The 25490-nt window shown below is 44.5% G+C and overlaps 1 protein-coding gene across 9 annotated transcripts in view; it reads right to left on the reverse strand.

The window, feature by feature from the left end:
* The window catches only part of LOC110506740 (chromodomain-helicase-DNA-binding protein 9), a 120375-nt gene that overhangs the window by 70070 nt on the left and 24815 nt on the right, over positions 1–25490 (reverse strand). For 8 of the 9 annotated variants that reach the window (XM_036963371.1, XM_036963373.1, XM_036963372.1 and 5 more), the window contains one exon: positions 8432–8868. In XM_036963371.1, coding sequence (XP_036819266.1) covers positions 8432–8868 — 437 coding nt within the window. Of the gene's footprint in view, positions 1–8431; positions 8869–11936; positions 12788–25490 lie in introns of those variants that run through there. The other variant, XM_036963374.1, reaches the window with a different exon arrangement.

A 25490-nucleotide genomic window follows, 5' to 3' on the forward strand; every position in this document is an offset into this window, starting at 1 on the left:
TACACATGAACACACACACTTACTCACACAACACGTACACACAGGCACATTGTCGCTACACACTTATCACAGACACTGCTGCTACTGTCTATAATCTATCCTGTTGCCTAGTCACTTTAACCCTACCCTATGTACAATTGAAGTCGGAAGTTTACATACACTTATGTTGGAGTCATTAAAACTCGCTTTTCAACCAACTACAGTTTTGGCAAGTCGTTTAGGATCTACTTTGTGCATGATACAAGTCATTTTTCCAACAACTGTTTAGATTATTTTACTTATAATTCACTGTATCACAATTCCAGTAGGTCAGAAGTTTACATACACTAACTTGACTGTGCCTTTAAACAGCTTGGAAAAATTCAGAAAATGATGTCATGCCTTTAGAAGCTTCTGTTTGCCTAATTTACATTATTTGAGTCAATTGGAGGTGTACCTGTGGATGTATTTCAAGGCCTACCTTCAAACTCAGTGCCTATTTGCTTGACATGGGAAAATCAAAAGAAATCAGCAAAGACCTCAGAAAACAAAATTGGAAGTCGGAAGTTTACATACACATTAGCCAAATACATTTAAACTCAGTTTTTCACAATTCATGACATTTAATCCTAATAGAAATTCTCTGTCTTAGGTCAGTTAGGATCACCACTTTATTTTAAGAATGTGAAATGTCAGAATAATAGTGGAGAGAACTATTTATTTCAACTTTTATTTCTTTCATCACATTCCCAGTGGGTCAGAAGTTTACATACACTCAAGTATTTGGTAGCATTGCATTTCAATTGTTTAACTTGGGTCAAATGTTTTGGGTAGCCTTCCACAAGCTTCCCACAATAAGTTGGATGAATTTTGGCTCATTCCTCCTGACAGAGCTGATGTAACTGAGTCAGGTTTGTAGGCCTCCTTGCTCGCACACGCTTTTTCAGTTCTGCACACACATTTTCTATGGGATTGAGGTCAGGGCCTTGTGCTGCCCTCTCCAATACCTTGACTTTGTTGTCCTTAAGCCATTTTGCCACAACGTTGGAAGTATGCTTGGGGTCATTGTCCATTTGGAAGACCCATATGCGACCAAGCTTTAACTTCCTGACTGATGTCTTGAGATGTTGCTTCAATATATCCACAAGTTTACTACCTCATGATGCCATTTATTTTCTGAAGTGCACCAGTCCCTTCTGCAGCAAAGCACCCCCACAACATAATGCTCCCATTCTCGTGCTTTGCGGTTGGAATGGTGTTCTTTGGCTTGGTGTTCTTTGGCTTCCACTTTTTCCTCCAAAGATAACGAAGGTCAATATGGCCATACAGTTCTATTTTTGTTTCATCAGACCAGAGGACATTCCTCCAAAAAGTACGATCTTTGTCCCCATGTGCAGTTGCAAACCGTACTCTGGTTTTTTTATGGCGGTTTTAGAGCAGTGGCTTCTTCCTTGCCAAGTGGCCTTTCAAGTTATGTCGATATAGGACTCGTTTTACTGTGGATGTAGATACTTTTGTACCTGTTTGCTCCAGCATCTTAACAAGGTCCTTTACTGTTGTTGTGGGATTGATTTGCACTTTTCGCACCAAAGTACGTTCATCTCTAGGAGATAAAACGCGTCTCCATCCTGAGCGGTATGACGGCTGCGTGGTTCCATGGTGTTTATACTTGCGTACTAATGTTTGTACAGATGAACGTGGTACCTTCATCCATTTGGAAAATGCTCCCAAGGATGAACCAGACTTGTGGAGGTCTACAATTTTTTTTATGAGGTCTTGGCTGATTTCTTTTGATTTTCCCATGATGTCAAGCAAAGAGGCACTGAGTTTGAAGGTAGGCCTTGAAATACACCTTCAATACACCTCCTTAGATAAGCATGCCCCGTTCAAAAAATGCAGAACTAAGAACAGATATAGCCCCTGGTTCACTCCAGGCCTGACTGCCCTCGACCAGCACAAAAACATCCTGTGGCGGACTGCAATAGATTTGAATAGTCCCCGCGATATACAACTGTTCAGGGAAGTCAGGAACCAATACACGCAGTCAGTCAGGAAAGCAAACGCCACCTTTTTCAAGCAGAAATTTGCATCCTGTAGCTCTAACTCCAAAAAGTTCTGGGACACTGTAAAGGAGAGGTCCATGGAGAACAAGAGCACCTCCTCCCAGCTGCCCACTGCACTGAGGCTAGGTAACACGGTCACCACCGATAAATCCATGATAATCGAAAACTTCCAACAAGCATTTCTCAACGGCTGGCCATGCCTACCTCCTGGCTACTCCAACCTCGGCCAACACCCCCCCCCCCCCCCCCCCCCCCCCCTTCTCCTTTACTCAAATCCAGATAGCAGATGTTCTGAAAGAGCTGCAAAACCTGGACCCGTACAAATCAGCTGGGCTTGATAATCTGGACCCTCTATTTCTGAAACTATCCGCCGCCATTGTCGCAACCCCTATTACCAGCCTGTTCAACCTCTCTTTCATATCGTCTGAGATCCCCAAGGACTGGAAAGCTGCCGCAGTTATCCCCCTCTTCAAAGGGGGAGACACCCTGGACCCAAACTGTTACAGACCTATATCCATCCTGCCCTGCCTAGGTCTTCGAAAGCCAAGTCAACAAACAGATCACTGACCATCTCGAATCCCACCGTACCTTCTCCGCTGTGCAATCTGGTTTCCGAGCCGTTCACGGGTGCACCTCAGCCACGCTCAAGGTACTAAACGATATCAGAACCGCCATCGATAAAAGACAGTACTGTGCAGCCGTCTTCATCGACCTGGCCAAGGCTTTCAACTCTGTCAATCACCATATTCTTATCGGCAGACTCAGTAGCCTCGGTTTTTCTAATGACTGCCTTGCCTGGATCGGCAACTACTTTGCAGACAGAGTTCCGTGTATCAAATAGGAGGGCATGTTGTCCGGTCCTCTGGCAGTCTCTATGAGGGTGCCACAGGGTTCAATTCTCGGGCCGACTCTTTTCTCTGTATATATCAATGATGTTGCTCTTGCTGCGGGCGATTCCCTGATCCACCTCTACGCAGACGACACCATTCTGTATACTTCTGGCCCTTCCTTGGACACTGTGCTATCTAACCTCCAAACGAGCTTCAATGCCATACAATACTCCTTCCGTGGCCTCCAACTGCTCTTAAACGTTAGTAAAACCAAATGCATGCTTTTCAACCGTTCGCTGCCTGCACCCGCACGCCCGACTAGCATCAACACCCTGGATGGTTCCGACCTAGAATATATGGCCATCTATAAGTACCTAGGTGTCTGGCTAGACTGTAAACTCTCCTTCCAGACTCATATCAAACATCTCCAATCCAAAATCAAATCTAGAATCGGCTTTCTATTTCGCAACAAAGCCTCCTTCACTCACGCCGCCAAACTTACCCTAGTAAAACTGACTATCCTACCGATCCTCGACTTCGGCGATGTCATCTACAAAATAGCTTCCAATACTCTACTCAGCAAACTGGATGCAGTTTATCACAGTGCCATCCGTTTTGTTGCTAAAGCACCTTATACCACCCACCACTGCGACCTGTATGCTCTAGTCGGCTGGCCCTCGCTACATATTCGTCATCTACAAGTCCATGCTAGGTAAAGCTCCTCCTTATCTCAGTTCACTGGTTACGATGGCAACACCCACCCGTAGCACGCGCTCCAGCAGGTGTATCTCACTGATCATCCCTAAAGTCAACACTTATTTGGCCGCCTTTCCTTCCAGTTCTCTGCTGCCTGTGACTGGAACGAATTGCAAAAGTCGTTGAAGTTGGAGAATTATCTCTCTCACCAACTTTAAACATCTGCTATCTGAGCAGCTAACCGATCGCTGCACCTGTACACAGTCCATCGGTAAATAGCCCACCCAATTTACCTACCTCATCTCCATACTGTTTTTATTTATTTACTTTTCTGCTCTTTTGCACACCAGTATCTCTACCTGCACATGACCATCTGATCATTTATCCCTCCAGTGTTAATCTGCTGAATTGTAATTATTCGCCTACCACCTCATGCCTTTTGCACACAATGTATATAGACTCTTTTTTTTCTCTAATGTGTTATTGACTTGTTTATTGTTTACTACATGTGTAACTCTGTGTTGTTGTCTGTTCACACTGCTAAGCTTTATCTTGGCCAGGTCGCAGTTGTAAATGAGAACTTGTTCTCAACTAGCCTACCTGGTTAAATAAAGGTGAAATAAAAAATTAATTAAAAAATTTAAAAAATGTACTCAAATTATGTAAATTTGCCTATCAGAAGCTTCTAAAGCCATGACATAATTTTCTGGAATTTTCCAAGCTGTTTAAAGGCACAGTCAACTTTGTGTATGTAAACTTCTGACCCACTGGAATTGTGATACAGGGAATTATACGTGTTTTATCTGAATGGGGTTGGGGAGAAAGCACAGCATGTGGCCTCAATTAGCCAGCTAGCTAGCTTCTCTAGGCTACTCCAGTCAAGACCGGCATTGTTACAGTGGGGCAAAAAAGTATATAGTCAGCCACCAATTGTGCAAGTTCTCCCACTTAAAAAGATGAGAGAGGCCTGTAATTTTCATCATAGGTACACTTCAACTATGACAGACAAAATGAGAAAAAAATCCAGAAAATCACATTGTAGGATTTTTTAAGAATTTATTTGCAAATTATGGTGGAAAATAAGTATTTGGTCACCTACAAACAAGCAAGATTTCTGGATCTCACAGACCTGTAACTTCTTCTTTAAGAGGCTCCTCTGTCCTCCACTCGTTACCTGTATTAATGGCACCTGTTTGAACTTGTTATCAGTATAAAAGACACCTGTCCACAACCTCAAACAGTCACACTACAAACTACACTATGGCCAAGACCAAAGAGCTGTCAAAGGACACCAGAAACAAAATTGTAGACCTGCACCAGGCTGGGAAGACTGAATCTGCAATAGGTAAGCAGCTTGGTTTGAAGAAATCAACTGTGGGAGCAATTATTAGGAAATGGAAGACATATAAGACCACTGATAATCTCCCTCGATCTGGGGCTCCACGCAAGATCTCACCCCTTGGGGTCAAAATGATCACAAGAACGGTGAGCAAAAATAGTGAATGACCTGCAGAGAGCTGGGACCAAAGTAACAAAACCTACCATCAGTAACACACTACGCCGCCAGGGACTCAAATCCTGCAGTGCCAGACGTCCCCCTGCTTAAGCCAGTACATGTCCAGGCCCGGCTGAAGTTTGCTAGAGAGCATTTGGATGATCCAGAAGAAGATTGGGAGAATGTCATATGGTCAGATGAAACCAAAATATAACTTTTTGGTAAAAACTCAACTTGTCGTGTTTGGAGGACAAAGAATGCTGAGTTGCATCCAAAGAACACCATACCTACTGTGAAGCATGAGGGTGGAAACATCATGCTTTGGGGCTGTTTTTCTGCAAAGGGACCAGGACGACTGATCTGTGTAAAGGAAAGAATGAATGGGGCCATGTATCGTCAGATGTTGAGTGAAAACCTCCTTCCATCAGCAAGGGCATTTAAGATGAAACGTGGCTGGGTCTTTCAGCATGACAATGATCCCAAACACACCGCCCGGGCAACGAAGGAGTGGCTTCGTAAGAAGCATTTCAAGGTCCTGGAGTGGCCTAGCCAGTCTCCAGATCTCAACCCAATAGAAAATCTTTGGAGGGAGTTGAAAGTCTGTGTTGCCCAGCAACAGCCCCAAAACATCACTGCTCTAGAGGAGATCTGCATGGAGGAATGGGCCAAAATACCAGCAACAGTGTGTGAAAACCTTTGACCTCTGTCATTGCCAACAAAGGGTATATAACAAACTATTGAGATAAACTTTTGTTATTGACCAAATACTTATTTTCCAACATCATTTGCAAATAAATTCATTAAAAATCCTACAATGTGATTTGCTGGATTTTTTTTCTCATTTTGTCTGTCATAGTTGAAGTGTACCTATGATGACAATTACAGGCCTCTCTCATATTTTTAAGTGGGAGAACTTGCACAATTGGTGGCTGACTAAATAGTTTTTTGTCCCACTCTATATGGGATGATAAAAAACATTGTGGCTGCTACAAGTTAGCTAGTCTTGGCTGTAACTTAGTTGGCGCCTTGATGTCTCTTTCTTTCAGTCCGTCTGCTCACTCCCATTTCACAAACACCGCCTCCTCTGCAGCTGCAGCTATAGAGCACCAGCCTCTCTCCCTCGCGCAGCAGTACTCAGGTTAAAAACTTTAAATATATATATCATAATAATGAATATCTGACAAACATTCAATATATACTATTCTAATAGTGAAATTATTTCAAACCTCCATCTCTATTGTTCAACATCAGGCCCATTGTGTTTCCTGAGTATGAACCATACAGACCCGGTTCAGCCCAACCCTCCTGACAGATGTCTATTCTCCCTCATTAACATCTGCAACACGCTATCTCTCACAAATAGAGCAAAATCCATTATCTGTTACTGCCATTTCCACATGCAGCAGCCGAGCTCATATAATCATTAATCATGAAGCAGGGAAGCAGGCAGGGAGACAATATAGTCGGCCATTATGTTCTTCTCAGCCCTGCTCGCTTGATGAGAATATGAAACTAGAGTGTCTCTCTCTATCCCTGGTTGGTTCATTTCACAGCTTCCATAACAGCCCTGGTGATGATCTGAGTGACAATATACAGATTCCTCCTACCTGCCTCCCAGCTTGCCTGCATGTCTCCCAGCCTCCCAGCTTGCCTGCATGTCTCCCTGCCTCCTAGCTTGCCTACATGTCTCCCTGCCTCCCAGCTTGCCTGCATGTCTCCCTGCCACCTAGCTTGCCTACATGTCTCCCTGCCTCCCAGCTTGCCTGCATGTCTCCCTGCCTCCCAGCTTGCCTGCAAATCTCCCTGCCTCCCAGCTTGCCTGCAAGTCTCCCTGCCTCCCAGCTTCCCTACCTCCCAGCTTGCCTGCAAGTCTCCCTGCCTCCCAGCTTGCCTGCAAGTCTCCTTGCCTCCCAGCTTGCCTGCATGTCTCCATGCCTCCCAGCTTGCCTGCAAATCCCCCTGCCTCCCAGCTTGCCTGCAAGTCTCCCTGCCTCCCAGCTTGCCTGCAAATCCCCCTGCCTCCCAGCTTGCCTCCCAGCTTGCCTGCAAGTCTCCCTGCCTCCCAGCTTGCCTGCAAGTCTCCATGCCTCCCAGCTTGCCTGCATGTCTTCCTGCCTCCCAGCTTGCATGCATATCTCCCTGCCTCCCAGCTTGCCTGCAAATCCCCCTGCCTCCCAGCTTGCCTCCCAGCTTCCCTGCCTCCCAGCTTGCCTGCAAGTCTCCATGCCTCCCAGCTTGCCTGCATGTCTTCCTGCCTCCCAGCTTGCCTGCAAGTCTCCCTGCCTCCCAGCTTGCCTGCAAATCCCCCTGCCTCCCAGCTTGCCTGCATGTCTCCCTGCCTCCCAGCTTGCCTGCATGTCTCCCTGCCTCCCAGCTTGCCTGCATGTCTTCCTGCCTCACAGCTTGCCTGCAAGTCTCCATGCCTCCCAGCTTGCCTGCATGTCTCCCTGCCTCCCAGCTTGCCTGCATATCTCCCTGCCTCCCAGCTTGCCTGCATGTCTTCCTGCCTCCCAGCTTTCCTGCATGTCTCCCTGCCTCCCAGCTTGCCTGCATGTCTTCCTGCCTCCCAGCTTTCCTGCATGTCTCCCTGCCTCCCTGCTTGCCTGCATGTCTTCCTGCCTCCCAGCTTGCCTGCATGTCTCCCTGCCTCCCAGCTTGCCTGCATGTCTTCCTGCCCCCCAGCTTGCCTGCATGTCCTCCTGCCTCCCAACTTGCACGCCTGTCTTTCTGCCTCCCAGCCAGTCAGCTTGCCAGTCTTCCTGACTCCCAGCCAGCCTTCTTCCTGTCTCCAAGCCTGGCTGCCTGTCTTTCTCCGCCTCAGGACAGCTATTACATGAGCTCACACTAGGTGTGGCTTACAGTATAACAGCACAGTTTTATTGTACAGGGGGAAGGGGACTGGATACAGTATATACTAAATCCCTATATCCACTAGTCTCTGTCCTAACCTTGCTGTCCTATCTGCAGCAAGCTAGCCTAAATGCTAACGGCAGCCGTTGTTGCTCATTCCTGTCTGTGTCATGAATTTTAAAATGAACTTTGAGCTGTCATCTTGGCAGCTACTATTTTATGAGCAGCTATGACTGTCAAGCTGGCAGCTGCTAGCAGATAGTCAACTAGCTATTCTATTGTGCTCCAGAAATGAATGGGCACTAAGGAAGCAGAGCCGTAAAGGAGAATTGACAGTGTGACACAACTTGCTCTAGGCAGGGTGCAGAGCAAAAACAAAATGGTAGATTTAATGTGGAAGGCCACTAAAACTACTTTTCAAAAGAAATACAACACTGTGGCCCTATATCATGCCATACAGCTGTGGTGTTATAAGGGCATAGTGAGGCATATGAGAACAAGGTCAGTGAGACACCTACCCGATCTTGGCCTTCTGTTTGGGCTTGGACGAGGACACAATGCGGGCCTTCTTGGAGGCCTTGGTCCTGGTCTTGTTGCCTCGGTCCCTCTCCCTGTCTCTGTCCCTCTCTCTCCTGTGGGCCGAGGAGCTCCCAGAGGGGAAGCTCTCTGGACTCATAACCCTGGGGATGTTCTTCTCTCCTCTCTCCCGGGCCTTAGCAATGGCCTCATGGATGATCCTGTTAGCCTTCTGCTGCTTGTCCTCCCCAGCCTCCTCCATCAGTTGCTGCTGCTGCTGCTCCATCTGCTCCTTCACCAGCCTCCGCTGGGCCCGCTTCTCCAACGACGAGCTGTAGGAGGACGAAGACGAGGAGGATGAGCTGCTCTTCATCGGGGGGCTGAGGACCCGCGCTGCTGTGTGGCTGTTGGGACCATTAGCATTCTTGTTCTTGGGAGGCTGAAGAGGAGAGAGAGGAGGGGGGATATTAATCAGACTGAGGGAACACATATACCAACAGGATGATGTCATTGTAACATACATACATCTGCATTAATAGCAGGACTGGAAAGAGCTGTGTATTACAAAGGACTCTCGCCCTGATCTTAATGTCATTTCCTGCGAAGCGGATGATCTTGTGGTCGTTAACACACACACACACCTTAATCCCCCCCCCCCCCACCACCCACACACACTAATCCCCCCCACTATGTTCATGTTCTCATATAGCCAAACCAAACCGACATTCCTGAATTTCAGACTGAATAGTTAGATCATTTAGCTCCTAGTTCTCACATTCCCCCTCAGTTAACCCTCCACAGCCTCTCTCACACGTCATCTTCCCCTTCAGTTAACCCCCCACAGCCTCTCTCACACATCATCTTCCCCTTCAGTTAACCCTCCACAGCCTCTCTCACACATCATCTTCCCCCTCAGTTAACCCTCCACAGCCTCTCTCACACATCATCTTCCCCATCAGGAACAGAAGTGTGAAATGTACCATATCAGCTTTGCTGCCTGGAATGAGAGTCAAGTCACCCAGTCAGGCTCAATAAGGAAATGTTGTAAACACAAAGGAATGGGATTACAAAAGTGAATCAGTGAAGCTCTGAAAAACCCCATGTGCATAACAATCAAGCTGTATACTTACACTACTGCTTAGTGACGTGGGGAGAGAGAGAGACATTGACAGAGAACATTGAAAACAACAGCCAGCTGGTCTAGAAAACACACAGCAGAAGTCACAACAACACTGTTAGCTAGTTGGCTGTACCTCTCTTATTAGACCCTCTAAGCCTTGATAATGATATAGCCTCGACATAGGCTTGATAATGATATAGCCTCGACATAGGCTTGATAATGATATAGCCTTGACATAGGCTTGATAATGATATAGCCTTGACATAGGCTTGATAATGGTATAGCCTTGACATAGGCTTGATAATGGTTTAGCCTTGACATAGGCTTGATAATGATATAGCCTTGACATAGCCTTGATAATGGTATAGCCTTGACATAGGCTTGATAATGGTATAGCCTTGACATAGGCTTGATAATGGTATAGCCTTGACATAGGCTTGATAATGGTATAGCCTTGACATAGCCTTGATAATGATATAGCCTTGACATAGCCTTGATAATGATATAGCCTTGACATAGATATAGCCTTGACATAGGCTTGATAATGATATAGCCTTGACATAGGCTTGATAATGATATAGCCTTGACATAGGCTTGATAATGGTATAGCCTTGACATAGCCTTGATAATGGTAAAGCCTTGACATAGCCTTGATAATGGTATAGCCTTGACATAGGCTTGATAATGATATAGCCTCGACATAGGCTTGATAATGATATAGCCTTGACATAGGCTTGATAATGATATAGCCTTGACATAGGCTTGATAATGATATAGCCTTGACATAGGCTTGATAATAATATAGCCTTGACATAGGCTTGATAATGATATAGCCTTGACATAGGCTTGATAATGATATAGCCTTGACATAGGCTTGATAATGATATAGCCTTGACATAGGCTTGATAATAATATAGCCTTGACATAGGCTTGATAATGATATAGCCTTGACATAGGCTTGATAATAATATAGCCTTGACATAGGCTTGATAGCCTTTTAAAGATAAACAACCAGTCACCAGAATATCCCATTCTGCTGCTGTGTCTCTACCCCACTACCTCACAGATATACTGAGTGTTGCTCTCTGAACTTTCTGCTAGCCACACATTTTCCCCCCTAGTCACATAGATTGCAGCAGCACAAACTTTCATTAAAACAGACACAAAGAAACAAGAGACAGGCAGGACCGGCACACTGACATTCAGCCCAACTAGAATAAATAATATAGACAAGGCTGATACGTGATAAAATGGGAATAAAACATGGGCTGAGGTTTATTCCCTTCGGGTGGGCCCAGAGCCTATAAATGAAGGAGCTAATCTCAACGTGTTGCAGTCAGAGCGGATGGCTACATGACCTGAGGCCGAACCACAGCACGGCACAGCCAGTTGCTTTCCTGACTGCTAAATAAAGAGAATTGTCTTGAACTGCCACAAACAAAGCAGGGGGAGGGGAGAAATAAATGACAGTTCATTTGGAAGATAGAATTCTGTAGCTGCAGCTCTTGTTTATGTTTAACATGTGCTGTGATGCCCAGGCTATTAGTGGAAATCATTGCCCAGAACTGAAATATTCTCATTATTCAAGTTCAAGGTAAAAAAAAGAGGGGGAGGAAAGAGAAAGTCAAGGTAAAGAACAGGGAAAAGAGGGAAGGAGCAAAGGGGAGAAAGGGCAGAGGGCGGGAATGAGAGCAGGAATGAGAGTTTGTATAAAAAGTGAGTGAGAAAGGGAGAGAGAAGAAAAATGCACCAAAAACAAGTGCTCTACAGCTGTGTAATACGACTATAAATAACTGAAATTACAGGCTGCCAGCACTGCAGTGATTTCAATCTCTCTCTCTGCCACCACACGCTCCCATGAAAACACTCTGCACTATTACAGTAAGGAAAGACTACAGAGAGATAGAGCTAGCCAGGACATTTGGGCCAGTTAGTCCGCTCACTCACTCACTAACCCCTTACTTCCCGCAGTCCCTCATGCAGAACGCTGTGTGACTGATGTACTCATCTTATGTGACACACACACACACACACACACCGCCTTTTGCATCGAACCAGAGGTGGGGGGAATCCATGGAGGGAAGGGGTTTGGGGGGTGAGAGAAAACGAGGGATAAAGTGAAAGGGGGGGGTAGTGAAGGGAAAACATGTGAGAGAGCATAGCTAGCACAGCTAAGCAAATTAGTATGGGAAAGAGCAGCAACAAGGAGTTCAAGATGGCGACAGTGGAGCTGCATCGAGCCAGGCAGCATGAGCCAGTGGCAGAGGAGGTTGTTCAGTTGTTCAGTTCCTGTCTTGTGGCCCCTCCTCCCTCCACTCCCTTCCTCCCCTCTCTCTCTTGCAGCTCACTTACCCTTCCTCCCCTCTCTCTCTGTGCAGCTCACTTACCCTTCCTCTTGGCCTCTTCACTGTAGACATGTTTTTTTCTATTTTTTTTCTTCCTCCCCCTCTCTCCAACCACCTAACAAAAGCCTTGCCCTTTCGCCGGGTTTTTTGTCTCTCTCTCTCTCACTCTCTCGTTCGACAGTTTGTCTTGCTTGAGCTGCGTGTCCACCCCCTCCCCCCTCCACAGGCAGCGTACAGGCAGGCGGTGGAGCCTCCTCTCCTTCACCTCCTCTACACTCCTCTCCTCCCCTAGCGGGCAGGGTTCAGGCTCAGTAGGAGTGCATGAGGCTGGGCTGTTAGATCACTGGGAGAGCTGGGAGCAGGGCTGGTTGCGCCAGAAGAGGTGCGAAGCAGTGGCAGTCCAGGAAGCTCGTTTCATTCTGCTGCTACTGCGTGCTTCAGCTCCGTCCGGCTCAGGCAGGCGGGTCGTGGTGTGTGTCAGCGTCGCTCTCTCGCTCTACCCTCCTCTCTTCTCAGTGATTCCCCTCCGCCAGCAATCGCGTGCTCTCTCCGTCCGCTCGCTCTACTCTCTCTACTCGTTCCTTTTCCTTGCTCCCTTCGTTCGTGCCTCTTTCTCTTACATCCCAGGGTAAGGTAGGCTACTCCTTTGTACACAAAAAGGGTTTTGAGCTAGCTAGCTTGCTTGGTTGTTTTCCTTTTTCCACTAGTTTTCCTCTCCTCTTCCCTCTCTGCCCTCCCTCTCCCGTGCTGGGGTGTGTATGGCGAGGAGCTGGAGTCTCCAGCAGTAGAGCGGTGGAAAATGAAAGCAGCACAAAGCAGCAAAATGCATCAGCATGAATATTAGAGATGTCGTTAAAATCCAGACTCGTTCTCTCTCACTCACTCTCTCACTCACTCACTCTCTCTTTGTGAGGAAGTAGGCCAGCAGATGGTGCTAGCAGTTATTACATTAACTTTCACAACTTAACCCCAAAAGCACTGGATTTCTACACAAGCACAGAGTTTAACATAAATGGAATGCAGGCTTGCATGTGTTGCACATTGCTCTATACATAAAACAGTATACACAAGGAACTGAATGACAGAATTTTATGTTGTACAGAATCATAACATGAAAATCCACTATGAGAAAAAACTAAACGATAGACTATTAAACAACCAAACAGCAAACAACTAAAGTGTGCAAAACCATGAAACCATGAGGCTAAAAAGCCACAGCACTGTCCCTAGTACAGCACACTAACACACTGAGAGCTCACTCCCTGAGACTGTCAGTAAAGCAGTGGTCTCAGACACACTCTGGTGGGGAAAGAGATGCTGGCCACCCAGCCACACAGCCGTGTTCACTTCCCACCAGGAAGAGAATCCCTCTCGCAAGAGGTGACAGGATAGCCCTCCACACACACAAATGTATGCAAGATGTGAAAGGACAGGCCGTGATGAGCCTTCTGTCCCTTCCATGACTGACAGTCACTGGAGGGGCAATGGAAGAGAGGGAGGGGGCTCCCTGGAACATGACACAAGGACCATGTGCTCCAGCAGGCCCATGGTGCTGGGAGGGGAACACACGGACATGCCTGGCTGGCCTGGAGCCTGCCTGGCACAGGGTTAGGTCCCAGAGTGGAGACATACACATCACCAGACAGACACGCACGCATGCACGCGCTCACACACACTCACAAACTTAAGGAGCCATACATCTTGCTCTAAAAGCACGACTGTGTTTTCACAGTGAACTCTCGTTTGAAATCTTGTGCACAACATATAAGCCCCTTCTCAGGTTACACAAAGGGCTACATAGCCTGGGGATTGACTGGTATCTCCCTGCTAGTCAGAAGTAACTGGGAACAGGTTGGTAAGCAACAGGCTATGGCTAGCCTCAATGGCTATGTGGCTAGGGGGAGGCCAAGTACCTGGAGATGGATAGTTAGCTCCCTGCTAGTTAGAAATAACAGTAACAGGTCTGAAGCTACAGACTAGTAAGCCACAGGCTAAAGGCTACATGGCTATGTGGCTAGGGGGAGGCCAAGTACCTGGAGATGGATAGTTAGCTCCCTGCTAGTTAGAAATAACAGTAACAGGTCTGAAGCTACAGACTAGTAAGCCACAGGCTAAAGGCTACATGGCTATGTGGCTAGGGGGAGGCCAAGTACCTGGAGATGGATAGTTAGCTCCCTGCTAGTTAGAAATAACAGTAACAGGTCTGAAGCTACAGACTAGTAAGCTACAGGCTAAAGGCTACATGGCTATGTGGCTAGGGGGAGGCCAAGTACCTGGAGATGGATAGTTAGCTCCCTGCTAGTTAGAAATAACAGTAACAGGTCTGAAGCTACAGACTAGTAAGCCACAGGCTAAAGGCTACATGGCTATGTGGCTAAGGGAAGGACATTTGCAGCAGAGCATCAGCTCTCTCCCTGGCTGAAATGTAACACTGTTTAATGATATTAGAGCAGAATTATCTCACATGGATAATAGCTGAAAGGGGCACTGAGCTCTTAAGGACAAAGGCCTAGTTCACTTAGCTGATCTGTGTTGCTTTATCGGTTTAATAAGTAGACTAGTATGATTAGTAGGCCTTAAGTAAGTCAGAATCTATGTCAATATTCCTAACTTTCCGTTAGGCGTTGGGGAAACTACAGAGAAAGAGAAGGGGAGAGAGAGGTAGGAAATAAAGAGAGACTGACTGATGTATTTAACCTCTCATCAGTCGTGGCAAACAAAGGTGAAAGCTAAAAGGAAAGCCCTCCTTCCTGACTGGTTAAATATACAACAGCTTAGCTGCAATATCATTTGCCTCTGCTATCTCCAGCCGATGTCTGAGCACAACTCTCTTAAAAAACCTGCCAGACACCTAACTCTGTGGAAGAACATTGGAACTACAAACATTGGAACTACAAACACGACAAAACATTGGACTGTACAACTGTAGGAATAACATAAGACTGGTTAAAGTCCAACGTAGAGTATGTGTGGAAGGTCACAATGTGCACAGTCGGTTGTGTTAACTCCAATCTAGTGCCCATGTGTTTGTCCCCATGCCCATATCTAGAAAAATTTGCCTGTGCTGTGTGTGTGCTCATGTGTCTGTGTGCGTTCTTACTAGAGGTCGACCGATTATGATTTTTCAACGCGATACCGATTATTCGAGGACCATAAAAGCCGATACCGATTAAATCGGACAATTTTTTTATTTATTTATTTGTAATAATGACAATTACAAGAATACTGAATGAACACTTATTTTAACTTAATATAATACATCAATAAAATCAATTTAGCCTCAAATAAATAATGAAACATGTTCAATTTGGTTTAAATAATGCAAAAACAAAGTGTTGGAGAAGAAAGTAAAAGTGCAATATGTGCTATGTAAGAAAGCTAATGTTGCTCAGAACATGAGAACATATGAAAGCTGGTGGGTCCTTTTAACATAAGTCTTCAATATTCCCAGGTAAGAAGTTTTAGGTTGTAGTTATTATAGAAATTATAGGACTATTTCTCTCTATACCATTTGTATTTCATTAACCTTTGACTATTGGATGTTCTTGTAGGCACTTTAGTATTGCCAGTGAAACAGTATAGCTTCCGTCCCTCTAGTTAGCATGCGCTAACTAGCTAGCCATTTCACTTCAGTTACACGAGCCTCATCTCAGGAGTTGATAGGCTTGAAGTCATAAATGCTTGACGCACAACGAAGAGCTGCTGGTAAAACGCACGAAAGTGCTGTTTGAATGAATGTTTACGCGCCTGCTTCTGCCTACCACCGCTCAGTCAGATACTTAGATACTTGTATGTTCAGTCAGATTATATGCAACGCAGGACACGCTAGATAATATCTAGTAATATCACCAACCATGTGTAGTTAACTAGTGATTATGATTCATTGTTTATAAGATAAATGTAATGCTAGCTAGCAACTTAACTTGGCTTACTGCATTCGCGTAACAGTCTCCTTGTGGAATGCAACGAGAGAGAGGCAGGTCGTTATTGTGTTGGACTAGTTAACTGTAAGGTTGCAAGATTGAATTGCCCAAGCTGACAAGGTGAAAATCTGTCGTTCTGCCCCTGAACAAGGCAGTTAACCCACCGTTCCTAGGCCGTCATTGAAAATAAGAATGTGTTCTTAACTGACTTGCCTAGTAAAATAAAGATTAAATAAAGGTGTAAAAAAAAAAAATATATATATATATATATATATATATATGTATATATATTTTTTTTTTTATTAAATCAAATTTAAAAAATTAAAAAAGAGGCAAATCGGCACCCAAATATACAGATTTCCGATTGTTATGAAAACTTGAAATCGGCCCTAATTAATTGGCCATTCCGATTAATCGGTCGACCTCTAGTTCTTAATACTGGTAGGCTATACTGTGGGGCAAAAAAAGTATTTAGTCAGCCACCAATTGTGCAAGTTCTCCCACTTAAAAAGATGAGAGAGGCCTGTAATTTTCATCATAGGTACACTTCAATTATGACAGACAAAATGGGAAAAAATCCAGAAAATCACATTGTAGGATTTTTAATGAATTTATTTGCAAATTATGGTGGAAAATAAGAATTTGGTCACCTACAAACAAGCAAGATTTCTGGCTCTCACAGACCTGTAACTTCTTCTTTAAGGGGCTCCTCTGTCCTCCACTCGTTACCTGTATTAATGGCACCTGTTTGAAGTTGTTATCAGTATAAAAGACACCTGTCCACAATCTCAAACAGTCACACTCCAAACTACACTATGGCCAAGACCAAAGAGCTGTCAAAGGACACCAGAATCAAAATTGTAGACCTGCACCAGGCTGGGAAGACTGAATCTGCAATAGGTAAGCAGCTTGGTTTGAAGAAATCAACTGTGGGAGCAATTATTAGGAAATGGAAGACATACAAGACCACTGATAATCTCCCTCGATCTGGGGCTCCACACAAGATCTCACCCCGTGGGGTCAAAATGATCACAAGAACGGTGAGCAAAAATCCCAGAACCACACGGGGGGACCTAGTGAATGACCTGCAGAGAGCTGGGACCAAAGTAACAAAGCCTATCATCAGTAACACACTACGCCGCCAGGGACTCAAATCCTGCCGTGCCAGACGTGTCCTCCTGCTTAAGCCAGTACATGTCCAGGCCCGGCTGAAGTTTGCTAGAGAGCATTTGGATGATCCAGAAGAAGATTGGGAGAATGTCATATGGTCAGATGAAACCAAAATATAACTTTTTGGTAAAAACTCAACTCGTCGTGTTTGGAGGACAAAGAATGCTGAGTTGCATCCAAAGAACACCATACCTACTGTGAAGCATGGGGGTGGAAACATCATGCTTTGGGGCTGTTTTTCTGCAAAGGGACCAGGACGACTGATCCGTGTAAAGGAAAGAATGAATGGGGCCATGTATCGTGAGATGTTGAGTGAAAACCTCCTTCCATCAGCAAGGGCATTGAAGATGAAACGTGGCTGGGTCTTTCAGCATGACAATGATCCCAAACACACCGCCCGGGCAACGAAGGAGTGGCTTCGTAAGAAGCATTTCAAGGTCCTGGAGTGGCCTAGCCAGTCTCCAGATCTCAACCCCATAGAAAATCTTACAATGTAATTTTCTGGATTTGTTTTCCTAATTTTGTCTGTCATAGTTGAAGTGTACCTATGATGAAAATTACAGGCCTCTCTCATCTTTTTAAGTGGGAGAACTTGCACAATTGGTGGCTGACTAAATACTTTTTTGCCCCACTGTATGTGTGTTCTCCCCATGTTTGAGTGGGCATCTGACATAGGCTAGCTGTCAGGCTAGGCCTTTGGAGTTGGACTCCTGTTCTAGGAGAGACGGAACGAAGGGAACTAAATGACACAACATGTCAATTACCATCCCTGCAGTGGAGCGAGAACATGTCACATGCCAGATGGGAGCATCCCATACAACAGGAATAAACTATTGTGTAGTGGCAGTGGGCCTCACTCTCACAGAAACAGAGCCTCACTCTCACAGAAACAGAGTCTCACTGTCACAGAAACAGATCCTCACTCTCACAGAAACAGAGCCTCACTCTCACAGAGACAAGAGCCTCGCTTTCACAGAGACAGAGCCTCACTTTCACAGAGACAGTCTCACTCTCACAGAGACAGATCCTCACTTTCACAGAGCCCCTGAAAACAATCAATTCACAGCTGTTAAAACACTGTCAAGAAGAACAGGTCAAAATACTGTATGTATAGAGTAATTCAGGAAGATATTTTAACAACAGTTCTTTCAGAGACCAGGCCTAAACGGTATGCAACCATGTTATGTACTGAATGTTGAGCATGAACATTTGAACACCTGATATGGAGTACAGTGCGCTGATGTATAGTACACTGAGGGGTTCACTGGGACGTACAGACAGCATCCTTTTAGTCTGGGACGACATCATAATGCAAAAGACTACATAACAGGCTGTTCATGTTCAATATGAGAGAGAGAGAGAGAGAGAGAGAGAGAGAGAGAGAGAGAGAGAGAGAGAGAGAGAGAGAAAGAGAGAGAGAGAGAGAGAGAGAGAGATTCAATAACACCCATGTATACGTAGATTCATACACAGGAAGGCTTTTAGCTGCCAGCGACTGACTCTGCACAGGGTGTATTGTCTCTCTAGGCTGGCAACCCAACGGTTAACATGCACATAGGCCTCCCGGCAGAGAAATTAGTGTGCTGGTGGGGCTTCCCTCTAAAGTGAGAGACGAGGGGGGAGTAAAAAAGAGAGAGAGAGAGAGAGACAGAGAAAGAAAGAGTAAAAGAGACAGAAAGAGAAAAAGAGGGATCCAGAGGCACAGGTGTGAGTCTCTAAACAGTCCATAATAACCTCATCACAGACTCAGAGCCTGTATTAGTGTGCCTGCCACTCTTACTTCTGCCTCCCTCTGCGGGCATTTGAGTAGGACTCCACTAACACACCGTTAGGGAAATTTACATTTATCATCCTAGGACAGGATGGAACTCGCACTATAACTGTGCACACACTATAGCCAATCATAGAGCCCACAAGACCCACCATATCAACAGTTAGCCTATATTTTCACCCACTAGGTAGTGCTGTAATGCTGGTTGTATAAGCTAGTAGGAAAGTGCTGTTGTAACAGAGAGCTGAGCAAGTGAACATAGTGTTCCTTCAGAGCAAATATAGGAGACGGTGTGTGGTACTGGTCCCTAGAACTTTAATCAATGACAGCCTACTTTTCTTTTGATGACTAATAAAGTGCATAGTACAGGAATAATAGAGATCATCCACTGCTTCTCTCTCACTTCAGCCTTTGCCTAAACGTTTTCCTTTTAAAAATATCTGAAGTCTACCTAGAAGTCAACCTTTGACGTCGACTCTTCCTTAAAATCACTCCTCACAGGAAAGTGTGTCGCGTCTTTGTGCATAACGTCCCTAAGAATAGTTATTGGCCGTGTGTTGTGAGAGGGATAATACCAGCAGTATACAACACTACTCACCTTCCCAGTTCCCAACCATAGCCTAATCAGAGACCAAACCTACTGCCGGGTTAATGGAATATAGATTAGTCTGTCAGGAGGTGGGGAAGAGATTAGGCCTGTTAATTAGGCCTATGGCTGTGGGCCAATTTAAAGTCATGCATGGAGAGTGAGGAAAGAGGAAGAGAGAGAGGAGAGAGAGAGAGACAGATGGAGTGTTTGTGTGTGTGAGAGAGAGAGGGGGAGGTAGAGAGGTGTAGTTGATAAATGAAAGGGGGCACACTGCACGGCGATGCTTCCTGAACCAATTAAAAAGAGCATCAGGCCTTAATGATCTTTCACAGGGTAGGAGAGGGAAGGTAAGGTGTGCTGGCGCTAACCTCTTGTCCCGGGGAGAGGCTAATAACAGAAGTGACACTCAGTGGGCTAACAGGGCTTACAGGTCCTCCGTCCTCACTCTCTGACCTGGTCCACTTTGACCTGTGCTGTCACAGCCTGGCTGGCACACAGCTCTAGCAGGTCACATGGCAGCAGGGCCTTAGGCAGAGCTGCAGTAGTACAATATATGGCATTTAACTGGGCTGTATTCACATAGGGTTGACCCAAACCATACTGTTTGTGTCACGCCTGCTCCCGCTCTTCCTCCCCCTGGCCCTCGAGGGCGCCAGGATCCCCAGCATTACGCACTCAAACCACCATCAGTACACACACTTGCCTTCCCCCCGTCACGTGCATCAGCAGTCATTGGATTCACGTGGACTCAATTACTTGTGTCATTACCTTCTCTACATCGGTCTGTTCCCAAGCTCTGTTCCCTGCTTCAGGATTAATTGTCTCATGTTCGTGTTACCCGGGTTCCGACGCTGTTCCTGTCTTGTTTCCTTGTCTGTTCCCGAATAAATGTCTGACTCTACCTGCTTCTCCTGTCCGGCGGCGGTCCTTACAGTCTGGCTCTGAAACAACTATTTTCTTATTCTATGTTGGATGTGTAACCAGGCAAATGGCCAGCCCAGTACAGCTCAGATTAGTTTGGCTCAGTGTGAAAAGGGTAATGCTTGCCTGTATCTGGATGGAGGAGCGGAGGTGGAGAAATGTGGGTGGCAGAAGGACGGACATGTTACAGAGTTAAGTCTAATACCATAGCCTAATTAGGCTAATGTTCTGCAGACCATGTGTGGTAGGCTAGGCCTACAGATTAGGAAGGGGGAAACTACAGGGAATTATCCATTCTGTATAGAAACACTATCAATAAAGTTGTATTGAATTAAAAAATCTAGTGTTCTTATTCCATTTGTGAAGGATAATCAACGAGGGGCTATGCGTTCTATGGAAAATAATGGATGACGTGGAATGTGTGTTCCACGATGCACTAGCGAAGTGGAACTGACCTTCAACAGTTACATTATTTTCCTGAGAACGCATAGCCCCTCTTTGATTATCTCTTTTATATCACGGCTATAATTTAACACATTTGTCGCTAGAAACGTGTTCATTTTCCAGTAGAAATGTGTTCATTTTCCAGTAGAAATGTGTTCATTTTCCGGTAGAAATGTGTTCAACATCTACTGAAGTAGCTAGCAAGTTTACTAGATAGCTACAGTAGTTGCTGTGGTAACCAAACAAACAAACTTGTTAGTTAGGCTAACTAAACCATCAGTCCTAGCTTGCCATGAAAATCTGATTCAACAATGCCAATTAAGTTTTCAATTCAAGTTTTGCTTTAAAAAGCAGCTCAAACATAGAACATGTAAGAATGAACTATAGCCATTGAGTTCTACCGTGCTAATATAGGGAATTATACAACGGGTGTGTCTAATCCTGAATGCTGATTGGTTAAAACCACATTCCATTCTATGTTTATTCTACAAGTTACCACCGGTTAAATCTATGACTTTAAATAAAAATAAAAAAAATTACATTTAAATTTAAATTAATGCCTAATACTCTGTTTCATCTGACAGTGCAATCCATTGTCTCATCAACCCAGCCAAGCAATTTATAAACTTGATCTCCACTATAAAAAGCATCTAGACATTATCTCACATTTCTTTTAGACTAACATTTAGATTTCAACAGTGGAGATTTGTATAAACCTTGCTGTCTGTCTCTCCGACATTTGGAGAGATTGCTTCAATATTCAAATTCGATCTCCAGCTGTCCCATAGTAATGAACGTGTCGGGAGTCGGGACGAGACAGACAGACAGCGTTTTTCAGCCAGTAGAAATCATGAATCAGTTGGCATCATTTTATGGATATATACAAAGAAATGTAAATTGAAAAAGGTAAAAGTTAAGCTAGTTTGCAGTCTTTCTAGCTTCAATTTGAAGTGATTGTGCTAGCTGTGTTGTTGGCTTGCTCCTCTGCAAGCTAGCAAGAAAGGGATAAGAACTTTGCCAGCCATTATGGCAATGGAACACTTAGAACGAACGACTGGGTTGCGTCCATACTGTAGATACAGAACAAAAAGACTGGGTCCCGTCCATACTGTAGATACAGAACAAAAAGACTGGGTCCCGTCCATACTGTAGATACAGAACAAAAAGACTGGGTCCCGTCCATACTGTAGATACAGAACAAAAAGACTGGGTCCCGTCCATACTGTAGATACAGAACAAAGACTGAACGACTGGGTCGCGTCTCAGGCAACCGGACCGATTAAATGAACGACCAGCCAGCTTGGGTAGCAACCCTAGATTTGTGTCGTGACTATATCTTGTGGAAGGATGAAATAGTATGAATAAATTCATAAAAATAATGTTTTTAATGAAAACATGTCAATCATTATTTGAATATGTTGGTAACTGGTTGTATAAAAGTGATAATGCCCAAGAAGCCGGTGTTTAGAGGACACATTGGCTTGGTCTCGAGCCTAACAACACCAGGGCCAATATATCCTCCAAACACCGGCTTCTCGGCATTATCACTAAAATAACTCACACTCTAGAATGCCCTTCAAGCCAATCAGAAACAAGTATTCAACAATGCCATGGTATAAACATGAATAACATTATGTTCCCAGTCCAAAGTTACATATTATACTGTATAAGCCTAGGCCTTATTTCCTAAGAAATGCACTTACACTACTAGGTGGTATAATGGTTTTAAACACTGTAGATCTATACCCAGGAGAACTATAGCTTCAACCAAGTACACACTCCTAGTACGCTAGGCTGTGTGTGTGGGCCTCCCTCTCTGGTCTGTTGGAGATATTTATAGTTATTACCCAGAAAGCTCTAAGGCCCAGGCCAAGACACACACACACAGGCAGGCACATGCACACACACACACAGACACACACACACACAGCTTGGCATGTAATTCCTTGCAAATGCAGCGATTAGCAATTCACATAGTTTATGATATCATTAGCCGTACCTGCCATGGCAGAGAGAGAGGGCTGCACCATCACACCCATTACACATCCTCAAATAGCTCCCAATGAAGAAGCTTTACTAACAGCCACCTATTAGCTTTCCATTAGTCATTCAGTTAACTGACTCCTTCATTTCATTAAGAGAGGCATGCGATGGCCATTTGCATCTCTGAGAGGGATGGTGATAGGAGTGGTTCATGGATGAATGGACTGGGACTGGGGAGGGTAAGGTGGTTTGGGCCTGGTCGTTAGGGATTCTATAGGATAGCAGAGGGGTGACAGAGGGGAGAGGGCAGTCTAGGGTCATTGAAGATGATGCTGTATCTGTCATTAGCACAGTATAGGGAAGGTCTGAGAGAGCCTGTACGATACACCACAAGTCAGGAGCTAAGCACCCAATGATACAGGCAAACTAATGTTCCCCTTGTTGTGTAGTGACACACCCAAAGCCTTAAGGTTTTTAGGCCTCTCCAGATAAATAAGCTGGATGGTTATTACATTATCCTAGCAAGCATTACAATGGGCACATTCAAGGTCATTGCAGAATAACTTTCAATATAGCCATCAAAACAACCTGCCAATGAGCAGCCTACTTACTGGGGAGCAGAGATGGAGGGAGGGGATTCCAACAACAGTGGTTCCCTTAGAGCTTATGTAACAGATGTGAAACAGCTAGCTAGTTAGTTATACTGTTACACTTAGACCAGCGATTCTCAACAAATGTGGGTTGTGGGAGGTTTTGAATGGGTCGCGGAGTGTCACAAATTTCTAAACGTAGGCCTATTCCTTGCTTGAGAACTGAGAAATGAATCAGCATTACCTGGTGGTAACACACAAAATAGTATGATTTATGCATTCAAATGAGCAATTGGTGGGTTCATCACCAGTCTTCTTCATGCTATAGCTCTCAATAATAAGAGGTTAAATCAGGAGAAGCCAGGTTGTTAGCAGCAAATAAGCAGGCATCAGTGCTGCAACGGAGAAATTGTTTTGTCAATTCTCACATATAAACTTTATTGGGAGAAATTATGTTTGACATGCTTTTTACATTTGTATCACAAACAATTGTTTTCTTAAATCATGATGAAAGTGGCCATTTTAGGACCCCTTTTTTGACCTATAAATGCCTCCGGTAAAACCTTGATGCTTGAATCGTACATGATACAGACAACATATTGTTCATTTTACTGCTTATAGTGGGCTCTAACAAATGGAGAATGTCTAGATTCTGAAATACACATTTTCACAATAATTCATTCAATATAAAAAAAAACAGGCATATGAACATCTCAAAAGTACCCTTTGCAAGTACATGACATTTCCAGTGGGTTCTGTGCTAATTCTGAAGTTATGATACATTTTATGAGCACCGCCAACACAGGGAATGGGAAAATGGATAGAAAGGGCTGTGATTGGTTAATGACCTATAATGTACATGTCTACGTATAAAATGGATCATATTTACAAAGGTACCAGAGAGCTCCCTCTGGAAATTTGACGTGTTTGACAAGTATATTGTCCTAAACAATACGTTTAAAAAAACTAAATAAAAAGGGTACTTTTGAGGTATTTATATTGATATTTTTACGTTGAAAAAATGAATGTGAACATTTTTATTTCAGAATCTAGACATACTCCATATTTGAGATAACACTATAAGAAGTATAATGACACCAAGATGTTGTCTGTATCATGTACAGTTCACAGATCATAGGGTTTTACAGGAGACATGTATAGGTCTTAAAAGGGCCTGAAATTGCCAATTTCATCATGATTTTCAAGAAAATTATTTGTGATACAAATGTTAAAAGCATGTCCAACATCCTTCCTCCCAATTAATATTCTATGTGAGAATTGCCAGAACAATCAGATGGTTGAAAAATATTTTCCGCCTAAGCTGGCGTGGAATCGCCCAACTATGGACTTATCCAGAACTATGATGGCGGTGAGACCAAATTATAGGGTCACCAGAGGACAGGGCCCAGGGAACAGCCACACACATTCAACTGAGGACAACAGACAGACTTGTAGTTCTGTTCTGAGCAGGAATGTCAAGAAAGTCTTTATAAATCAAATGAATGATCCACGCCACAACACTAAGCTTTTCATACTGACAACTCAGCAGACAGGACAGTCTTGAGGTGAGGGCATACAAAATAACAGCAGCTTTGTGGCAGTATAGTGAAAACAACCATGTGATTCAACATTCCACAGAGATTGATTTAATGTATATGAAGGCCAAATGCCACAGACCAATAGGCAAATGAAAACATTGAAAACTGTAGCCTAGTAATTGCACTGAGCAGCAAGCAGAGGATTGAGTTAAATAGGAAGGAATTCACAGGATTCTTCCAACATATTCACCTCAGTCATCCAAGCAGGACGTATGCCTACAACATTCTGAGAGAAAAGAGCAACCCTCCATTTTGTACTTTGAAATGTTAAAACATGAACTTATGTGTTGTAGACTAGAGGTATAAAACTAAACTTTATCCAAGGCAGACAGACAGAGGATAGTGTTAGCCTACATTTTGTCCCTTTCCACAGAGTCAGTGTAATGTTGTGAAAGTGTTTCTCTGTGTAAACAAACCCTTGACTCAGGGCCCAGCGCCATGGAAACCAGTGAACATAACCGGCTAGGAACCAGCAGCTACCTGATAAACCTGTCTGATCGCTTTGAGACTCCTGTGTGAAAACACACACACACACACACACACACATAAAGAACAATTAGCCAGAAGATCCGACCTGCTTACTTACAGCTGCACTAGGGTCGGACAG

Source organism: Oncorhynchus mykiss, chromosome 26 (genome assembly GCF_013265735.2).
Source record: "Oncorhynchus mykiss isolate Arlee chromosome 26, USDA_OmykA_1.1, whole genome shotgun sequence".
NCBI classification, from domain to species: domain Eukaryota; kingdom Metazoa; phylum Chordata; class Actinopteri; order Salmoniformes; family Salmonidae; genus Oncorhynchus; species Oncorhynchus mykiss.